Below are 21,255 nucleotides of genomic sequence, written 5' to 3'. Positions count from 1 at the left end.
TTCCAGGGACTAGATAACTCCTGATAACATGTTCAGAGTATTTAAGATATAGTCTCACTATGCTCATTTCCAAGGTGCACTCTGGCTATACTTTTTCTAAGACAGATTTGTTTGCTCTCTAGCAGTCCATGTCTTCAATATTCTTCACCAATACCATAATTCAAATGCACAGATCTTCTTCAAACCTTCTTATTCATTATCCACTTTTTACATATATATGTATATATATATATTTGAGGTGTGTGAAAATACCATGTTTTTGGTCAAGTGCAGCATAGTCTTCAAAGTGACATCTTTGCTCTTCAACATTTTAAAGAAGTTTTTTGTAGCCAATTTGTCCAATGCAATATATCATTTTATTTCACCACTGCTGCTTCAATGAGTGGCGACTGTGGATCCAAGTAAATGAAATACTTGACTGAGTCAATATTTTCTCAATTTATCATGATGTTTGCTGGTCCAGTTATGAGGATTTTTGTTTTCTTTACAATGAACCCATACTGAAGGCTGTATTCTTCAATCTTCATCAGCAAGTACCTCAAATCCTCTTAGTGTTCAGCAAGCAAGGCTGTGTAATCAGCATATTGCAGGTTGTTAACGAGCCTTCTTCCAATCTTGATGATATGTTCTTCTTCATATAATCCAGCTTTTCTGATTATTTATTGAACATACAGATTGAGAGAGCAAGTGAAAGATTCAATCCTGGTGCACACCTTTCCCAATTTTAAACCATTCAGTACCCTTTTCTTCTGTTTGACTGTCTCTTAGTCTTTGTACAAGTTCTAATGAGCACAATGAAATGTTCTGGACTAACCATTCTTCACAATATTTTCCATAGTTTGTTATGATCCACATATTTGAATGCCTTTGAATAGTCAATAAAGCACTGTAAACATCTTTGTGGTATTAACTGCTTTCAGCTGAAATCATCTGATTTCAGTAATGATATCCCTCATTCTACATTCTTTTCTGAATCCAGCTTCAATTTCTGGCATCTCCCTGTCAATGTACATTTTGAACAGCAACCATTTTGAACAGCAAAATTTTACTTGCATGTAGTATTAATTATATTGTTTAAAAATTATCACAAAGAAAGGGATACCTTTCTTTGAAATAAACAAAAATATAGATCTCTTCCAGTCAGTAAGTCAGGTAGCAGTCTTCCAAATTTCTTGGCATAAACTCATTAGTGCTTCCACTGCTGCATCAGTTTATCAAAATATTTCAATTTGCATTCTGTCAATTCCTACAGCCTTGTTTTTAGCTAATGCCTTCAGTACCATCAGTTCTTGATCATATACTACCTCCTAAAAAGGGTTGACCAATTCTTTCCAGTACAGTGATTTTGTGTAATCTTTCCATCTTCTTTTGATGCTGCCTGCATTATTTAATGGAGTTCTGGTCATTGTTTAATATTTTGTCCATAGAATTCTTCAATATTATAAGACGAGTTTTGAATTTTTTCTTCAGTTCTTTCAACTTGAGAAATGTTGAGTATGTTCTTTCTTTTTGGTTTTCTAACTCCAGGTCTTTGCACATTTCAGTGTAGCACTTTACTTTGTCCACTATGAGGGACCCTGCTGGTATTTGAAACACCCGTGGCATAGCTTCCAGAATCACAGCAACATACAAACTATACCACAGTACAATAAAATGACAAATGTGTGGGTACATGATATATCTTGTTGTTGTTGTTAAGTGCTGTCAAGTCGGATCCAACCCATAGCGACCTTACACAGGGTTTCCGAGGAGCGACTAGTGAGCCTGAAATGCCGACCTTGCAGTTCAAACAGCTTTGCAGTCTGGCACATTAACCCACAGCGCCACACCAGGACTCCAGAATAGGCAAATTCTTTGTGACAGAAAGCAGATTAGAGGTTACCAAGGGATGGGAATTAGAGAGGTAGAGAGAGATTATGTAATAGGTTTGAGGTGTTTTTAAACTAGAGCAGTTTGAAACTAGAGCAGTCAAGAGGTTGTACAACATTGTGAATGTAGTAAACACAACTGAGTTGCATACTTTAAAATGCTTAATTGTTACAGGAATTTCACCTCAACTTTAAAAATGCTATTAAATGTATATATATATATATATATTCATTCTGAAAGCATTACATAATTTGGCATAGCTAAGACGAAACAAGTATTTTCTATATCCATGTATACATCCATCCATTCATCTGACTTAACTCATCTATTGTTGTTGTTGTTAAGTGCCGTCGAGTCGGTTCCGACCCATAGTGACCCTGTACAGGGTTTCCGAGGGTGTAAATCCTTACGGGAGTAGAAAGCCTCATCTTTCTCCCGCAGAGCAGCTGGTAGTTTCGAACCGCTGACCTTAAGGTTCGCAGCCGGATTCGTAACCACTACGCTACCAGGAGAGAAAAAACCCACAAAACATTAAAACTTTATGCTTTAACGGCTAAGCAAAAGCACTCTATGCTAAGTCATTAAAACATAACCTGGGATTCAAAAAGTGTAAAAATAAATAAATAAATAATTAAAAGGAAAGGAAAGGGTTTAAAAACTATAAATTATTATCCTTTTGTTAAACATTGTATAATTTTGGCCAAAAGTATAAAAAGAGACAAAGAAAGTCATATCGTCATTGTAAAGAGTACAATTTACAATGAATAAAACACATATAAATACATATACCCCAATAATATGGCATCAACTTTCAGAAAGCAAAAATTACAGGAGATATAAGGAGAAATAGCAACACATTAATATAGAAAACTTTATTTCTAATAGTCTGAGAGATTAAAAAGTAAATAAATAAATAGCCTAAACAGCATAATCGAAATGGTTATCTTATGGAAACCCATGAACTCTACACTAATGATGAATTTTTTTTTAAATAGTCTTTGAACTTTCACAAAAATTGACCAAATATTTGTTGTTATTGTTTTTAAGTGCCATCAAGTCAATTGCGACTCATAGTGACTCCATATTAAGATACAAAAAATACCTCAACAAATTCTAGGAGCAGAAATAATATGAACTACACATTCTCTAACAACACAATCAAACCACAAATTCAAAACTAAATTAGAAAACAAAAAAGCCTTCAATCTCACAATTAAGTAAGAATGTTCTCAAACAACAATGGAAACATAGAGGAAATACAAATGAAGTCTGTGGAATTTCTAGAAAGAAATATAAGAAAAATAGAACATTAGCAAAGGTTTTGAAAAATAGAAAAGTGACCAGATGAAATAGATCAGTGATGTCGTCTGCTGTTTTTCAGTATTAACTATCACCTCATACATGTGTGAAAGTTGGACAATGAATAAGGAAGACTGTAGAAGAATTGAGTCATTTCAATTATGCTGTTAGAGAAGAATATTGAAAGTACCAATGGACCGCCAGAAGAAATAACTGTCTTAGAAAAAGTACAGCCAGAATGCTTCTTAGAAATGAGGATGGCAAGGTGTTGTCTCTCATACTTTGGGCATGCTATCAGGAGGTTAACAGTCCCTGAAGAAGAACATCATGCTTAGAAAAGTAGAGGGTTAGCAAAAAAGAGAAAAACTCTCAACAAGATAGGCTGACACAGTGGCAGCTACAATGGGCTCAAACTTAACAGTAATTGTGGGATGGCACAGAACCAGGCAGTGTTTTGTCCTATTGTGCAAAGGGTCGCTATGAGTCTGAACCAACTTGACAGTATCGAATAATACTGGTTGGTAGCGTAGTGGTTACTAATCGGGCTGCGAACCTTAAGGTCAGTAGTTCGAAACTACCAGCTGCTCTGTGGGAGAAAGATGAGGCTTTCTATTCCCGTAAAGATTTACACCCTCGGAAACCCTGTACAGGGTCGCTATGGGTCGGAACCGACTCGACGGCACTTAACAACAACAACAACAATAATAACATATTAAATTTTTAATGGAATTAAATGAGTTACTATTTACATAGGTTTAAAAGTTAGTAACAACTAAATAACTGAAGAATAGCAGAGGAAAAAAAATATAAATAAAAGCAGAAATTGAGGAGTTAGAAAACAAAGTCAGAAAAACTAAAAGTCTCTTTTTTTGGGAAAAAAAATTAGTTGGTTAAACTACTTATTAACCCAATGAAAAGTAAACATAAAGAGAAAAACTATACAAAATAATAGATGGGAAGAAAGCTCAGTAACAGATAAAATTTCAACAAATATTAAGAAATGATTTTGGAAACACCATATAAATCTTGGACAAAAACATAGATAAAATGAATAATTTTCTAGAAAAATATAACCTGCTAAAACTACACTCAGAAGAACCTGTACAGACTGATTCTTACAGAAGAAATGAAAGTTTAAAAATTGCTACCAACCAAAACAAAACACCAGTCCTACAAGGTTTCACAGGGGAATTCTATCAAATCTTAAAAGAGCTGATAATTTCAATACCAGTTAAAAATTGTTGCATAGTTTAGAAAATGGAAAGCTTCCAAATTCTTTATGAAATATATTAACATCAAAAATTGAACAAGTCTGCACACAAAAAGATTATAGATCAATCTTAAGTTTGCATTTTGATTTTAAAAGATTTTTTTACAAGCTTGATTTAAAAAGCAGACAGAATCTAACTTTACATTAAAAGAAAAGAGAAATGCAAGTTTGGTTTAGTGTTTATTAAAAAGTAGAGAAACATCACATAATCATCTCCAAGATGCTAAAAAGTCATCCGGCAAAATTCAACATCCATTCTTTATAAAAAATACATGATAAAAATAGAAATCAACAAGTGCTTTTTGACACGATAATATATACATACTTATACATGCATATCATATCTAATATAAAAGTACTGAAAGATTCCTTCAAAAGTAAGGGATAAAAGAGGATGCCCATTAATCATTACTATGTACACTACCCTGTCTGATTAATCACTCTAACCTGAAAAGAAAAAAAAACTGCTGTTGTTAGTTGCCATTCATTTGATTCCAGAGTGGTGCTGGTGGTAGTAGTTGTGGTTATATGCTAGAGAGTCGGTTCTGACTCGTAGGGACTCTGTATTGGGTTTCCAAGGTTGTAAATTTTTACGGGAGCCTCTTCTTTCTCCCTTGGAGCAGCAGGTAGATTTGAGGCTAGCAACCCAAGTTGTAACCCACTATGCTACCAGAGCTCCTTGTGCAGAGTAGAAATGTTCATGAAATTTCTTTTTTTCTACTTGGTTTTCCAGGAAATGACCTTTTAGAAGTAGATCACCAGGCTTGTCTTCTGAGGTGCCTCTGGGTGGGCTCAAACTGCCAACTCTTCAGCTAGTAGGCAAGCACTGAAGTATCTGCACCACTCAGGGACTCCAAGAAAAAAAGTGCTGATAAATGTTGTCAAGTCTGTTCCAAGTCATAGTAATCCTGTATAGGGTTTCCGAGGAGCAGCTAGCAGGTTGGAACCACTGTAAGGAAATGGCTACTCTCACTCATCGCTATAAAATAGTTGGAGCTCTTATGAAGGGCAATCTGGCAAGAGCAATTACATTGACAAATACATTTGCCCTTAACATATCATTTTCAGAAGTTCATCTTAAAGATTTATCTGCATATGTATGAAACTGTGTTCTGAAATGGCAACTGATTAAAAATCACTGTAGTACTCACCTAAAGTGAGCTGGTTAATTATATTTCTTCAGTGACATATCCCATAATGGTAGATGCAGGTAAAGAAAAATGAGGAAACTTTACTGATTTGGAAAGATCTAGAGATCCTTAGAGGAGTGGTTGATTCCAGGGACAAGATAGGAAATAAAAAATCAGGAAATCTATCTGGGACTAATGAAGTATTAGTAAGACATAATATCTAACAAGAGGTGGCTCCCACTGGTTAAATACAGGACAATTATGCATAAAATAACAAATACAACTGAATGAAACATATAAAAATCTGCATGTAAATAACAATCTTTTAAAAAGGCTTTAAATAAAACCCACAACGTCTCCTATTCTATTTTCCCCAACTTCACTACCATCTAACTGGTTGGAAGAATTTATTAATATTTAGCATTTTGAAAATCTAATCTGCCTCATTTCCTTGGGTGGATATAATGCTATGAAACAAAGGACTGCCAGTTCATCTTCCCCTAGCTATAGATACAGCTGGAAAGAAAGGAAAACCAATTTTAAAGTATGTTAATGTGACTCTGTCTGCTCTGCTTAGGATCTAGCACATGCTTACTTTAAATCACCTATATCTGTTGACACAGCCACAATCTTCAGTAAATCCTGGAGCCAGACTCAAGTAGATTCCTTATAAATTTTCATAAGTGATTGAACATCTTTTTTGGATTTTACCTTATGTTCCATTTGTTAATGATTTTACAAAATTCTAAAAAGAAAGTATGAATCTAGGAAAATCAGAAATTGTCAAAAAAGAAACATAACACATAAACATCAATATCCTAGGCATTAGTGAGCTGAAATGAAATGGTATTGGCCATTGTGAATCTGACAGTCACATGGCTGGGAATGACAAATTGAAGAGGAATGGTATCACGTTCATTGTCAAGAAGAATATATCAAGATCAGCACGAAGTACAACACTGTCTGTGATAGGATAATATCCATATGCCTACAGGGAAGAACAGTTATTATCACTATTATTCAAATGTACACACCAACCACTAAAGCCAGTGATGATAAAATTGAAAAATTCTGCCAACTTCTGCAGTCTAAATTGACCAAATATGCAATCAAGATGTATTGATAATTCTGGTTATTGGAATGCAAAGGTTGGAGACAAAGAGGAAGAATCAGTCATTGGAAAATATGGCCTTGGTGATACAAATAATGCTGGAGATTGCATGATAGAATTTTGCAAGACCAACGACTTCTTCATTGCAAATACCTTTTTTAAACAACACAAAAGACTACGATACACATGGACCTCAACAAATAAAATAGAAATCAAATTGACTACATCTATGGAAAGAGATGTGGTAGTGTAGTGGTTATGAGTCAGGCTGCCAACCTCAAGGTCAGCAGTTTGAAACTACCAGAAGTTCCGCAACAGAAAGATGCAGTAAAGATTTACAGCCTTGGAAACCCTGTGCAGGGTCACTATGAGTTGGAATCGACTCCACAGCACTTAACAACAATGGAAAGAGATGGTAGAAAAGCTCCACATCCACAGCCAAAACAAGGCCAGAGGCAGACTATGGAACAAATCATCAATTGCTCATATGCGAATTCAAGCTGAAGCTGAAGAAAGTTAAAACAAGTCCACAAGAGCCAAAATATCACCTTGAATATATCTCACCTTAATTGAGAGATTATCTGAAGAACAAATTTGATGCATTAGACATCAAAATATGAAGACCAGAATAGGTGTTGGATGACATCAAGAACATCATATAGGAAAAAAGTAAAAAGTCACTGAGACACGAAAAAAGGAAAAGACCAAAACGGCTGTTGGAAGAGACTCTGAAACTTGCTCTCCAGTGTAGAGATTTTAAAGCAAATGGCAGAAGAGAGAGTTGAACAGAAAATTTCAAAGGGCAACTCAAGAAGACTAAGTTAAATATGATAATAAAATGCACAAAGACCTGGAGTTAGAAACCAAAAGGGAAGAACATGCTAAGAATTTCTCAAGCTGAGGGAACTGAAGAAAAAATACAAACCTCAACTTGATATTTATATTTGAAGGATTCTATGAGCAAAATAATGAATGGTGCAGAAAGCATCAAAAGAAGATGGAAGAAATACACAGAGTCACTGTATCAAAAAGAAATGGTCAATATTCAACCATTTCAAGAGGTAGCATGTGATCAACAGCCAATCATCCTGAAGGAAGAAGTCCAAGATGCATTCAAGTCACTGATAAAGAACAAGGCACCAGGAATAGATGGAATACAAATTGAAATCATTCAACAAATTGATGCAGCACTGGAGACACTCAATAATTCATGCCAAGAGATTTGGAGTACAACTACCTGGCCTAGTGACTGGAAGAGATCCATATTTGTGCCCATTCCAAAAAGAGGTGACCCAAAAGAATGTGGAAATCATTGGATATTATCACTGATATCCCAAGCTAGTAAAGTTTTACTACAGGTAATACAAAAACGGCTGCAACTGTACATTGACAGAGAACTTCCAGAGGTTCAAGCCAGATTCAGAAGAGGAAGTGGAATGAGGGATATCACTGCTGACATCAGATAGATCTTGGCTGAAAAAAGAGATACTAGAAAGATGTTTATCTGTGCTTTACTGACTATGCAAAGGCTTTCAATTGTGTGGACCATGACAAGCTATGGACAACATAGTGAAGTATGAGTATTCCAGAACACTTAATTGTGTTCATGAGGAACCTGTACATAGACCAAGAGGCCTTGTTTGAAGGAATCAAGGGAACACCTATGCAATTCACTGGGAAGTAAGCAGGGTACCACATTTTTAATCTGAAAACTGGCAATTAAGTGAAAATCATTAACCAATTGTTCTGCTTTTCCTTAACAAACAGCCCTAGTTGAGGGGCGTGAATTCTTCACTATATATAAATTCCATCTAATACAAAAGCAGTAACAGGATTAAAAAGATGACCAGCTGGTAAACACTAGTGACATAAATGATTCAAGTAACAACCATCAATAGATAAAACAGGAGTAATTGAAAAATTTCCACAGCATTCAGGTTGTTATCCCTGAACCTTCTCACTAAAATGAGAACAATTATATACTATGTGCCACCTAATACGATACAGTATGAAGCACTTTTGATGTATTTTCAAACTATTATTAAAGCAAGATTCTATGACAAATTTTCGTTCTCAGAAAATACATGAGATAGAGGAACGAGGTAATGATACCAGAGGAAACAAAAAGAAAAATTAGATGTGAGGATATTCTACAGGACAAGTAACCATGTTTGTGCAATAAACCAAATGAATAAGAGCAGAGAAAAAAGAAGAGGGAGAGAGATGAGACTGCTAGACTACAAAAGGCATTACAACTAAATGTGATATTTGGATCCTGACTAGAATCAACTAACTGTAAAACAAAAAACAAAACAAATTTATTTGAGACAATCAGAGAAATCTGACTATGGACAGGGTGTTAAAAGCTGTAAGTAAATAATTATTTTAAACATTCTTATATGTGATGACACTGTGGCTATGTAAGAAAACATCCATATTTTGAGAGATGCATACTGAGATGTACAGACAAAATATCAGCTGTCTGAGATTTGATTTTAAAATACTGTGGTAAGGAAGAAACTTGGACAGATTAAGCAAATCTAGGAGGTTTTTAAAACCCAAATGCTTTGTATGTGGCAGTTCATCATATTCTCTTTACTTTTATATATGCTGGGAAATGTTAGTAAGAAGATATCTAAGAAGGAGAATGCAATCAGCACCACATTTAGTACTAGCAGCAGGAATATTATTTTGGGGTCACTGTGACCAATGGACTTTTCTTATAAAATAATGTATTTCATAATGAAATGCTGACTTAGAGTTAAAAGACCAAAGGTGAGTTATAATAGAAGACTGCTTAGATGATTATTTCAGGACTTCCCTATCTATTTTCATGTGTTTACTTCATGTTAAAATATAATAAATATGTAAAGATTTTTCCAGTTTGTCTTAAGATTCAAATATGGTTCAAATACACCAATTAATAAAGTTATATATATATAACCTATCTCTATATACATACCTATACCCACACATATATTCAGGCCACAATAATTAACTAACCAATATAAAATACAGCTTTAGTTTCCTTACCATCAATATTAAGCATCATTTTCCACATGGCAGGTCGAACAGATTGATGGAATCCAAACCATACTTCCCTGCCCCCTCCCAGAGGGTGGTCATATCCTTCTGGAGCTGAGAAAAAGGAACGGCCCACAGGTGTGTATCTATAAAAATCAAAATGGCAAGTTTAATTTTTTCCTTCCTATATAAATATTTAAATAATCTGCAAAAAGGAGAGACTATAACACATAAAAAAAATAATTTGTCATGATGATGCTTATAGTGAAATACATGAAACTAAACATTTTCCAAATTTGTGAAAGCAAAACATATCATTCTAAATAAAAAAGATCCATCAGCATCCTTCATTGAAACTACCAAAGTTTAAAACTAATGTCTGAATACAAATACATTTTATTTAATATACTTTAAAATAAAGCAAGATAAAAAAAGTTGTGAGTTCCAGTCTTAGAAAATGCTAAGGTTAATATAAAATATACTTCTATAAATGTGTTTTCAAGACAAAATTTTTCTTTAAAAAGACACAATTCCTCATACCTATATGAGGATTCCTGATGTGGCACTAAAGGATCAGCACAGGACTGAGCCATAGGTCAGCAATTCAAGCCCACCAGCTGCTCCTCGGAAACTCTATGCAGGGTCACTATGAGTTGGAGTTAACTCAATGGTGCTTAACAATAACATATGAGGTAAAAGTATAGTTAAAATTCATACTTTTACCTCATACAGATATACGTATTATTCAAGTTCAGCACAATTTTAATATTAATATTGATGCTATTATGTTGTTGTTGTTGTTAAGTGCCGTTGAGTCGGTTCCGACCCATAGCGACCCTGAATAGGGTTCCCGATGCTATTATAAAAATATAAGATTACTTTTAAAACAAGAGATTAATTTATTTATAGGGATAGATCTGAAATGATGTCACTTATTCAAGATTTATAGCTTTTAAGAGAAAATTAGGCATTTTTCTATAAATGTATTCATTAAAATAGCTAAGCTAATAATGTTAATTTAACTTCAAATTTCAACAAATTTTCTCTAACTCACTTTTAAAAAGGAACTTGTATTCTTACTATTTTTGAGCAATTAAAATATGCAGATCAACCAAGTGAGGCCTACACAACTCACTCTTAGGAGGGAAACATTCACACTTAAAACACGAAAAGGAAAATAAAAGTACCCACTTCATGGAGGGCAAATGTCGTAGCACCACATCAACAGCATGGACAGGATTAGTGCTGATTGGCTTGTCTAATTCCAGTGGCTCAGGCAAGGTCCGTCCTGTCAGTACTTCGTGCAGTAGATGCCAGCTCACTCGAGATACAAATTTGATTGACACCTTGAAAGGTCGATCTTTTCCACCTTCCCCAGGTAATGTAACATCTAAATCTACCTGTTGGTAGGAAAAGAGACAACTGGTAAATGTTGAAAAAGAAAAATACAGTATTTTAAAGTTTGCTGTTGTTAGGTGCCAGTGAGTCGGTACTGACTCATATATAGCAACTCTATGCACAACAGAATGAAACACTGCTTGGTCCTGTGCCAATCTTGCCATTGTTGCTACATTTGTGTCCATAGCTGCTGCCACTGTGCCAATACATCTTGTTGGGGATCTTCCTCTTTTTCTCTGACCCTCTATTTTACCAAACATGATATTCTTCTCCAGACAGTCTGGCCATCCTGGCTTCCAGGGAGCATTCTAGCTGTGTTTCTTCCAACACAGATTGCTTTATTCTTTTGGCAGTCGATGGTACTTTAAATATTCTCCAACACTATAGCTCAAATGCATCAATTCTTCTACGGTGTTCCTTATTCACTGTCCAATTTTCACATGCATATGAGGCTATTGGAAATACCATGGCTTGGATCAGGTTCACCTTAGTCTTCAAACTGATATCTTTGCTCTTAAACATTTTAAAGAGGTCTTGTGCAGCAGATTTGCCCAAGGCAATACGTTGTTTAATTTCTTGACTGCTGTTTCCATGAATGATGATGGATGATCTTAGCAAATGACGTTTTTGACAACTTCAATCTTTTCTCCATTCATTGTGATGTTATTTATTCGTCCAGTGGTGAGAGTTTTTTTCTTTACACTGAGATACAACCCATTCCAAAGGTTGTGGTCTTTGATCTTGATCAAGTATTTTAAATCCTCTTCACTTTCAGTAAACAAGGTTGTATCATCTACATATTGCAGGTTGTTAATGAGTCTTCCTTCTATCCTGATGCCACATTTTTCTTCTTATAATCCAGCTTCTCTGATTATTTGCTCAGCATACAGACTGAATAACTATGGTGAAAGAATACAACCCTGGAGCACACCTTTCTTAATTTTAAACCATATCATCAGCCAAAACAAGGCCAGGGAAGACTGTGGAACAGATCATCAATTGCTCGTATGCAAATTCAAGTGGAAGCCAAAGAAACCTGAATCAAGTCCATAGAGCCAAATATGACCCTGAATATAGCCCACCTGAATTCAGATATCATCTGAAGAACAGATTTGATGCATTAGACACTAAAGACCAGAAGAGTTGTGGGATGACATCAGGAACATCACAGAGGAAGAAAGTAAAAAGGTCATTGAGAGGACAAGAAAAAAGGAAAAGGCCAAAATGGATGTCATAAGAGACTCTGAAACTTGCTCTCCAGCACAGAGATGCTAAAGCAAATGGAAGAAATGAGGTGGTAAAAGATCTGAATAAAAAATTTCAAAAGGCAGCTCGAGAAGACAAATTCTAGCATTATAATGAAATATGCAAACATCTGGAGTTAGAAAACTAAAAGGGAACAACATGCTCAGCATTTCTCAAACTGAGAGAACTGAATTAAAAAATTCAAGCCTTGACGCCCAATATTGAAGGATTCCATGAGCAAAATATTGAATGATGCAGAAAGCATCAAAAGAAGATGGAAGGAACACACAGAATCACTGTATCAGAAAGATATGGTTGATGTTCAACCATTTCAAGAGGTAGCATCTGATCAAGAGCCAATGATACTGAAGCACAAAATCCAAGGTACACTGAAGGCACTGGCAAAGTACAAGGCTCTGGGAATTGATGGAATACAAATTGAAATCTTTCAACAAACCACTGTGGTACTGGAGGCACTCACTCATCTACACCGAGAAATTTGGAAGATAACTACCTAGCCAACTGACTGGAAGAGATTCATTATTCGTGCCCATTCCAAAAAGAGGTAACTCAACAGAATGCGGAAATCATTGGACAAGATCATTAATATCCCATGAAAGCAAAATTTTTCTACAGATAATTCAAAAATGACTATACCACACATTGACAGAGAACTTTCAGAAGTTCAAGCCAAATTCAGAAGAGGATGATTAATGAAAGATACCACTTTCAAGTCAGACAGATTGTGGTTGAAAGCAGGGAATACCAGAATGATGTTTACAATGTCACAGCTTAACTGTATCAATTCTTCTACAATCTTCCTTATTCACTGTCCAAATTTTGCATGCATATGAGGTTATTGAAAATACCCTGGTTTGCATCAGGCTGACCTTAGTTCTCAAACTGACATCTTTGCTCTTCAACACTTAGAGTTGTCTTGTTCAGCAGATTTGTCTAATGCAATACGTCATTTGATTTCTTGACTGTTGTTTCCATGAGTCTTGATGGTTGATCTTAGCAAAATGAAATCTTTGACAACTTCAATCTTTTCTCCATCTATATGGATGTAATTCATTGGTCCAGTGGTGAGGATTTATGTTTTCTTTACATTGAGATGCAACCCATACTGAAGGCTGTGGTCTTTGATCTTCATCAGTAAGTATTTTAAGTACTCTTTGCTTTCAGTAAGTGAGGTTGTATCATCTGCATATCGCAGATTGTTAATGAGTCTTCCTACTATCCTGAGGTCATATTTTTCTTCATAAAATGTATCTCCTCGGATTATTTGCTCAGCATACAGAATGAATAAGTGTTGTGAAAGAATACAACCCTGGTGCTCACTTTTGCTAATTTTAAACCACTCAGTGTTTCCCAGTTCTGTTCGAACAACTGCCTCTTGGTCTATGTACAGGTTTCTCATGTGCACGATTAAGCATTTCAGAATTCTCATTCTCTGCACTGTTGTCCATAGTTTGTCATGATCTACACAGTTGAAAACCTTTGCATAGTCAATAAAACACAGGCAAGCATTTTTCTGGTATTCTTTGCTTTCAGCTAAGATTCATCTGATGTTAGCAATGATATGCCTTGTTCCACGTCTGCTTTGAATCAGCCTTGAACCTCTAGCAATTCCCTGTCAATGTACTATTGCTGCCATTTTTTAGTTATCTTTAGTAAAATTTTACTTGCATTTGATATCAATGATATGTGATACTATACGATAAGCACTGGACTGCTAACCACAAGGTATACAATTCAAACCCACCAGTCACTCTTTGGAAATGCTATATAGGGTGGATGTTGAGTTGGAACCAACTCAACAGCACTTAACAATACAACAACAAAAATGATTATACCCAGAACCTAGAGTCTGGTTTCTAAATTGCATTCACCAACTAAAAGAAAGCAGGGCTTATTTGAGAAATGGCCTGTTGTAGAGCTGTCGCATGGAAGACATAAGATGATCCCAGAATACCTTGTACCAGAACATGAGGAACTGCAAAAATAAAAAGACTGAGCAAAAGATGTGTGTCATCCCCAAATATGCAGGTAGAGAGATGGAGTGGCTGGGGACTCTGAACTCAGGGAGGGAGACAGTCTGTGTGCTGATGGCCTTGGGGACAGGCTTACAGGGTATACCCTTTGGTTGTTTGATGATACATGGAGGGGATTGTAATCATTGCAATAAAATGAAATATGATAGGATGAATGTAAAGCTAATGTTCCCCCATGTAAACTATCATATAAACCACAATAAAAACTTTTAAAAAAAGATGTCTGTCACATCAAAAGGCAACAGCAGCCTGCTTGAAGACGCTCCCATTGCCCAAATCTGAGACAATTTGAATAGCCAAATGAAGACAAGTAATAGGGAAAAAGAAAGCACTCTTCTTTATAGAATATTGTTGTTAAGTGCTGTCAAATCAGTTCCTACTCATAGCAATCCTGTATAAGGTTTCCAAGTAGTGAGTGGCTGGTAGGTTTGAACTACTGACCATGTGGTTAGCAGTCAAGTGCTTTTCCTACAGTCACACACCAAGATTCCTCTTTATAGAACTGTGGTGGTGGTTACGTGTCATAGAGTTGGTTCTGATTCATAGCGTCTCCGCCTAGGGTTTCTGAAGCTATAAATCTTTATGGGAGCAGAAAGCCTCATTTTTCTTCCATGGAGCAATTGGTAGATTCGAACTGCTAACCTTGCGGTTAGCAGCCCAACTCGTAACCCTCTGTGCTACCAGAGCTCCTTTCTTTATAGAATGTTGTTATTGTTGTTAAGTGCCATTGAGCTGGTTCAGATTCAGTGACTTTATATAGGATTTCCAAGGAGCAGCTGGTGGGTTTGAACCACTCTCTTGGAACTGCCTCTCCTCTCAGGTCTGGAGCAAGCTTGCGAGCACTTGCCATGTCCTGTCCATTTGGCTGGATTTAGCTTCCACTGTCTTCGGGGCATTACCAGAGGGTAACGCCATTAACCCTTTTTCCATGTGAGTCGTAAAATTTCTGCCCCATGCCCCTGGTCACTGACCTATGTGCTTCTAGTGCCTGCCTCTGGGGAGACACGGTGAGAAACTAGTCCCCTTGTCGCTCCTCCCTGCCCTGTGTGGCACTGTAGAATCAGCACTGGACTGAGAAACACAAGGTCAGCAGTTCCAACCCCCAGCTGCTCTTCAAAACCCCATGCAAGGTCACTATGAGTTGGAAATTACTTAACAGCACTTAACAACTTAACAACGGGATATTCATCAAAATAACTTGGCTGCAATCTTCAACAATGTCAATGTCATTGAAGACAAAATAAAAGGTTGTGAAATTATTTCAGAAACCAAAGGAATAAAGTGACATATATCTGCATGAAATCAACATACTGGATTGGATCTCGAAAGCATGGGAGGGAATGCTATAACCACTGGAACAAGAGACAACTGAGTGCACTGAATTACTTCATATGGCTCTTCTACCCATACTCTATGCTGTTGTTAAGTGCCGTCGAGTCTGTTCCAACTCATAACAAACCTGTACAGGGTTTCTTTCCAAGGAGCGGCTGGTAAGCTTGAAGCCGCTGACCTTGTGGCTCGAACTGGCCTTGCAGTCCAGCACATTAACTCACAGCACCACACCAGGACTTTAAAAACCCACCAAGCAACTTTTTTTTTTTTTTTCCTGATGGGACTGGGTAAGAAAAGGTAGGAGAAGATGCTGATAAGATAATATCAGTTGTGAATGATAACAGGGCTAATTGCTATTGTAAAAAGCTGGAACTCTAATGTGGGTATAAAATTAGCCTCCTCAGAAGCAGGAATGGGTGATGTCACTGCCATTAAGAAGAGCTAGGAGTTGAGTACTATGGATAGAAGAGCTATAGGAAGAAATTTACTGCACTGCAATAGTCTGTATTACAATTTTGTCTCTTGTTTCAATGCTATACTTTGTAGCATTTTCCCCCTTCATTACAAGATCCAATTCAGTATCTTGGTTCCATGTAGCTATTTGTCTCTTTAGTCTCTGGATTCTGAATTTCTGGCCCAAGGAGCACATAAAGCTGAATGCCTTTGGGCAGGAAGCTTGTTTGTAGAGTGGGATGCCTCTAAGCAGTTAACTGGGGTGCTAGATTTGGTGACTCACAGAGCTACAGCTTGAGCTACTGCTTGAGAAGATAAAGCCAAATCTTACAACAAAATGTGCAAAGATCTGGAATCAGAAAACCAAAAAGGAAGAACACACTCAGTATTTCTCAAGCTGGGGGAACTGAAGAAAAACTTCAAGCCTCGACTTTTATTATTGAAAGATTCACTGGGCAAATTACTGAATGATGCAGGAAGCATCAAGAGAAGATAGAAGGAATACACTGAGTCACTGTACCAAAAGGAAAGTTCAACTGTTTCAAGAGGTAGCATATGATCAAGAGCCAATGATACTGAAGGAGAAAGTACAAGGTGCACAGAAGGAACTGGCAAAGAACAAGGCACCAGGAATTGATGGAATAAAAATTAAAATCTTTCAAGAAAGTGAGGTGGCACAGGAGGCACTCACTTATCTCTGCCAAAAAATTTGGAAGACAACTATCTGGCCGACTGATTGGAAGAGATCCGTATTTGTGCCCATTCCAAAAGAGAGGTGACCCAACAGAATGCGGAAATCATCGGACAATCTCTTTGATATCCCATGTGAGTAAAGTTTTACTCAAGGTAATACAGAAACAGCTGCAAGCATACATTGACAGAGAACTTTCAGAGGTTCAAGCCGGATTCAGAAGAGCCCATGGAACGAGGGCTATCATTGCTGATGTCCAATGGATCTTGGCTGAAAGCAGAGATTACCAGAGAGATGGTTACCTATGCTTTATTGACTATGCAAAGGCTTTTGATTGCATGGATCATGACAAACTATGGACAACATTGCAAAGTATGAGTATTCCAGAACACTTAATTGTGCTCATGAGGAATCTGTACATGGACCAAGAGGTAGTTGTTCGAACACAACATGGGAACACTGAATGGTTTAAAATTAAGAAAGGTGTGCGACAAGGTGGTATTCTTTCACTATACTTATTCAACCTGTATGCTGAGCAAATCATCCAAGAAGGTGGATTATATGAAGAAAAACGTAGCATCAGGATTGGAGGAAGACTCATTAACAGCCTGTGATATGCAGATGATACAATCTTGCTTGCTGAAAGTGAAGAGGACTTAAAACATTTACTGATGAAGATCAAAGAGCACAGTCTTCGGTATGGATTACATCTCAATGTAAAGAAAACAAAAATCCTCACCATTAGATATTCTTATCAATGGAGAAAAGATTGAAGTTGTCAAGGACTCCATTCTTCTTGGATCAACTATCAACACTCATGGAAGCAGCAGTCAAAAAATCAAACGACATATTGCCATTAGGCAAATCTGCTGCACAAGACCTTTTTAAAGTGTTGAAGGGCAAAGATGTCAGCTTGAGGACTAAGGTACGCCTGACACAAGCCATGGTATTTTCAATAATGTCATATCCATGTGAAACCTGGAAAGTGAATAAGGAAGACCGAAGAAGAATTGATGCTTTTGAGTTATGGTGTTGGAGGAGAATATTGAAAGTGCCATGGCCTTCCAAAAGAACCAACAGATCCATTTTGGAAAAGTGCAGCCAGAGTCTGCTCCTTAGAGGCCAGGATGTCTCTCAAATTTTGGACATATTGTCAGGAGGGACCAGTCGCTGGAAAAGGATATCATGTTTGGTAAGGTGGAGGGTCAGAATAAAAGAGGAAGACCACCCCCAGTGAGATGGATTAGCCAAGTGGCAGCATCTATGGACTCAAGCATGGCTACAGTAAGTAGTGAGGTTGTCCCAGGACAGGGCAGTGTTTCGTTCTGCTGTGCATAAGGTTGCTATGGGTTGGTACCAACTCAATGGCACCTAACAACAACAACAGAGTTACAGTTGAGTGCCTTTGGGCTGAGGCTTGTAGCAGAGAGGAGTGTCTTTCTATCAGCATTTATCAGCAGCCCTAAAAGAGCCTTGTAATATTGCCTGGGCAGACAAAGAGAGAGAGACCTGTCTGTAGGCACGACTAAGGAGAGGTTGTCCTGACTGAACAAACTGTGCCCTCAGTATTTCTGAACCTGAATTATAACCTGTTAACTTCCTTAATAAACCCCTTATCTGTGACTATAATGCCTGAGTTTGGTATGGCCACTCTAATGAATTAATCCCAGCTGAGTAGAGTGCTGTGGGAGGGACGGTTTGTGCTCATTTTGTACAAACTGTGAATTAAACAAAAGTATCACATCAATGGTAAATTTAGTGAAGCTGATCACTGGTTTTTATCCTTGTCCTTATAAAATATACATTGAAGTATTAAGCATTAAAGGGGGATGATGTCTGATGTAACCTACTCTCATACAGTTCAAGAAAATATAAAGTTATATATAACTTTTTCTATAGCTGTATCTGTAACTATTAAGGAAGAATAAAAGGAGAACATTAATTGTGGCAAACATTAAAAACATTGGTGAATCAAATTATCTGCATGATTTTTCCAGATCTGAAGTTACCTCAAAATATAAAGTTTAAAACATATAAATTACATACTACATATATAAGAACTATAAAATAATAGTAATAAATGCATTTAAAAGGAGACATTGCAAAAATAGTTTTCCAATGTAGAATATTCATCTTACCCCAGCAGTTGCCACAGGAAGTGGATTGGCTGTATAAAGGCTTCTTTTTCCATCATAAACTGGTCTACGGTCCCCAAATATAGTTACTTTAAAATGCTGAACCATTGAGTCAACCACCTCCCTAAAGAAGAGAAAAAATACATTCACACAATCTTCTGAAAAGTGAAATAAAAACATTTTCATTAAATTCCTGGCATTGTTTATCATGCATGATTTTCTTTTAGAATTTTAACAGGTTTAACAAATTTAAAGGACCATAGCTTTAGGATACCAAAAAATCTTACTAGCAGCAAGGGATAACAACATTTCATACACACAGCAAAACAAAGCAATAGAAGAATGAACCAGTAAATCACTTAATTGTGCTGGATCACAGTTGGTCTACAAAATACTCTTCCTAGATATAGACCCAAAATCCTTTTTATCATCTGATGACGATTTAAGAGCACAGCCTTTGGTATGGATTGCATCTCAATGTAAAGGAAACAAAAATCCTCACTACTGGACCAATAAACAACATTCTTATCAACGGAGAAATGATTGAACTTTTCAAGGATTTCATTTTTCTTGGATTAACTATCAACACTCACAGAAGCAGCAGTCAAGAAATCAGACAACATATTGCATTAGGCAAATCTTCTGCACAAGACCTTTTTAAAGCGTTGAAGAGCAAAGATGTCAGCTTGAGCACTAAGGTGCACCTGACCCAAGCCATAGTATTTTCAATAACCTAATATGAATACAAAATCTGTACTATGAATAAGGAAGACCTTAGAAGAATTGATACTTTGAGTTATGGTGTTGGAGAATATTGAAAGTGCCATGGGCTGACAAAAGAACTAACATTTGTGTTGGAAGAAGTGCAGCCAGAGTGCTCTTTGGAGGCCAGGATGGCCAAACTTCATCTCTCATACTTCAGACATATTGTCAGGAGGGACAGGTCACTGGAGAAGGATATCATGTTTGGTAAGGTGGAGGGTCAGAGAAAAAGAGGAAGACTCCCAGCAAGACAGATTGGCAAAGTGGAACAATTGTGAGGTTTGCCCAGGATTGGGCAGTGTTTCATTCTTTTGTGCATAGGATCGCTATGAGTCAGTACCGACTTGATGGCACCTAACAACAACAACAACAACAAAAACTTGCTGACATGCTAACCTGTCTCAAACACAGTTAGGTACTCTTCTTTCTATGCTCAAATTACAACTAGTATGATTTTCTATTAGAACTCCATTGTATAATAATTATAATTCATTTCTACTTACTGTGAGTTTTCTGAGAGCAACAAATATACCTGTATCTTGTATCTCATTTTTACAACAGTATCTATCCAGCGAGGGTATTTTGACACCTGCATTAGCATAGCATAGTGTTTACGAATCGGGCTGTGAACCACGAGGTCAGCATTTGAAACAACCAGCTGTTCCACGGGAGAAAGATGAGGCTTTCTGCTCCCGTAAAGATTTATAACCTCAGAAACGCTCTACAGGGTCGCTATGAGTCGGAACCGACTCCACGGCACATAACAACAATAACAACATTAAGATCTGTAACAGTAACTGTGAGGATGGCACAGGACTGGATGATGGCACAGGACCAGACAGTGTTTTGTTCTGTTGTGCATAGGGTTGCTATGAGTCAGAACTAACTTAATGGCACCTTACAACAACATTATGATCAATTAAACATTTTGATCCTATATATGAACATGAAAAAAGTTTTAGTCTTTATGACCTATCAATTCCAATCCTAGGTATACACCTTGTTGCTGTTGTTAAGTGCTGTTGAGTTGGTTCTGACTGATAGTGACCCTGTATAGAGTTTCCGAGGAGTAGCTGGTAGGTTTGAACTACTGACTTTGTGGTTTGTTGTCCAGTGTTGATCCTATAGCACTGTATCAGAAGTCCAGGTATAAAAGAAGTAGTGACATGAACTGACATAGGTATACCTATGTTCATATCACCACTATTCACAATAGCAAAAAGGTGAAAACAAACTAAGTGCCCATCAATGGATAAATAGATAAACAAGATGTGGCACATAAATGCAATACTGTTCAACTATAAAGAGAAATGAATGTGGAAAAGGGGGAAATAATATTAAGATATTTGGCTGTCTTTTGAATCTTGGTTTTCCTTGCATTATATTATAAAATAGACACTGGAGGGGGAGAGAAAGGAATAGCGAAAAGCATCACCATAGAAAGCTTGTAAGACCGTCTTCTGCCTTTAACTGATTGGAATA

At 36.8% G+C, this 21,255-nt stretch overlaps 1 protein-coding gene across 1 annotated transcript in view; it reads right to left on the bottom strand.

Annotated features, from left to right (window-relative positions):
• The window catches only part of AGO3 (argonaute RISC catalytic component 3), a 213,444-nt gene that overhangs the window by 145,510 nt on the left and 46,679 nt on the right, over positions 1–21,255 (bottom strand). Inside the window, exons 3-5 of the mRNA XM_006867532.1 lie at positions 19,015–19,135; positions 10,895–11,103; positions 9,713–9,849 (exon numbers count right to left, since the gene is read on the bottom strand). Coding sequence (XP_006867594.1) covers positions 9,713–9,849; positions 10,895–11,103; positions 19,015–19,135 — 467 coding nt within the window. The remainder of the gene's footprint in view (positions 1–9,712; positions 9,850–10,894; positions 11,104–19,014; positions 19,136–21,255) is intronic.

This window comes from Chrysochloris asiatica, unplaced genomic scaffold (assembly GCF_000296735.1).
Source record: "Chrysochloris asiatica unplaced genomic scaffold, ChrAsi1.0 scaffold00106, whole genome shotgun sequence".
Taxonomy (NCBI): Eukaryota; Metazoa; Chordata; class Mammalia; order Afrosoricida; family Chrysochloridae; genus Chrysochloris; species Chrysochloris asiatica.
This window is presented reverse-complemented; position numbering and strand designations above follow the sequence as displayed.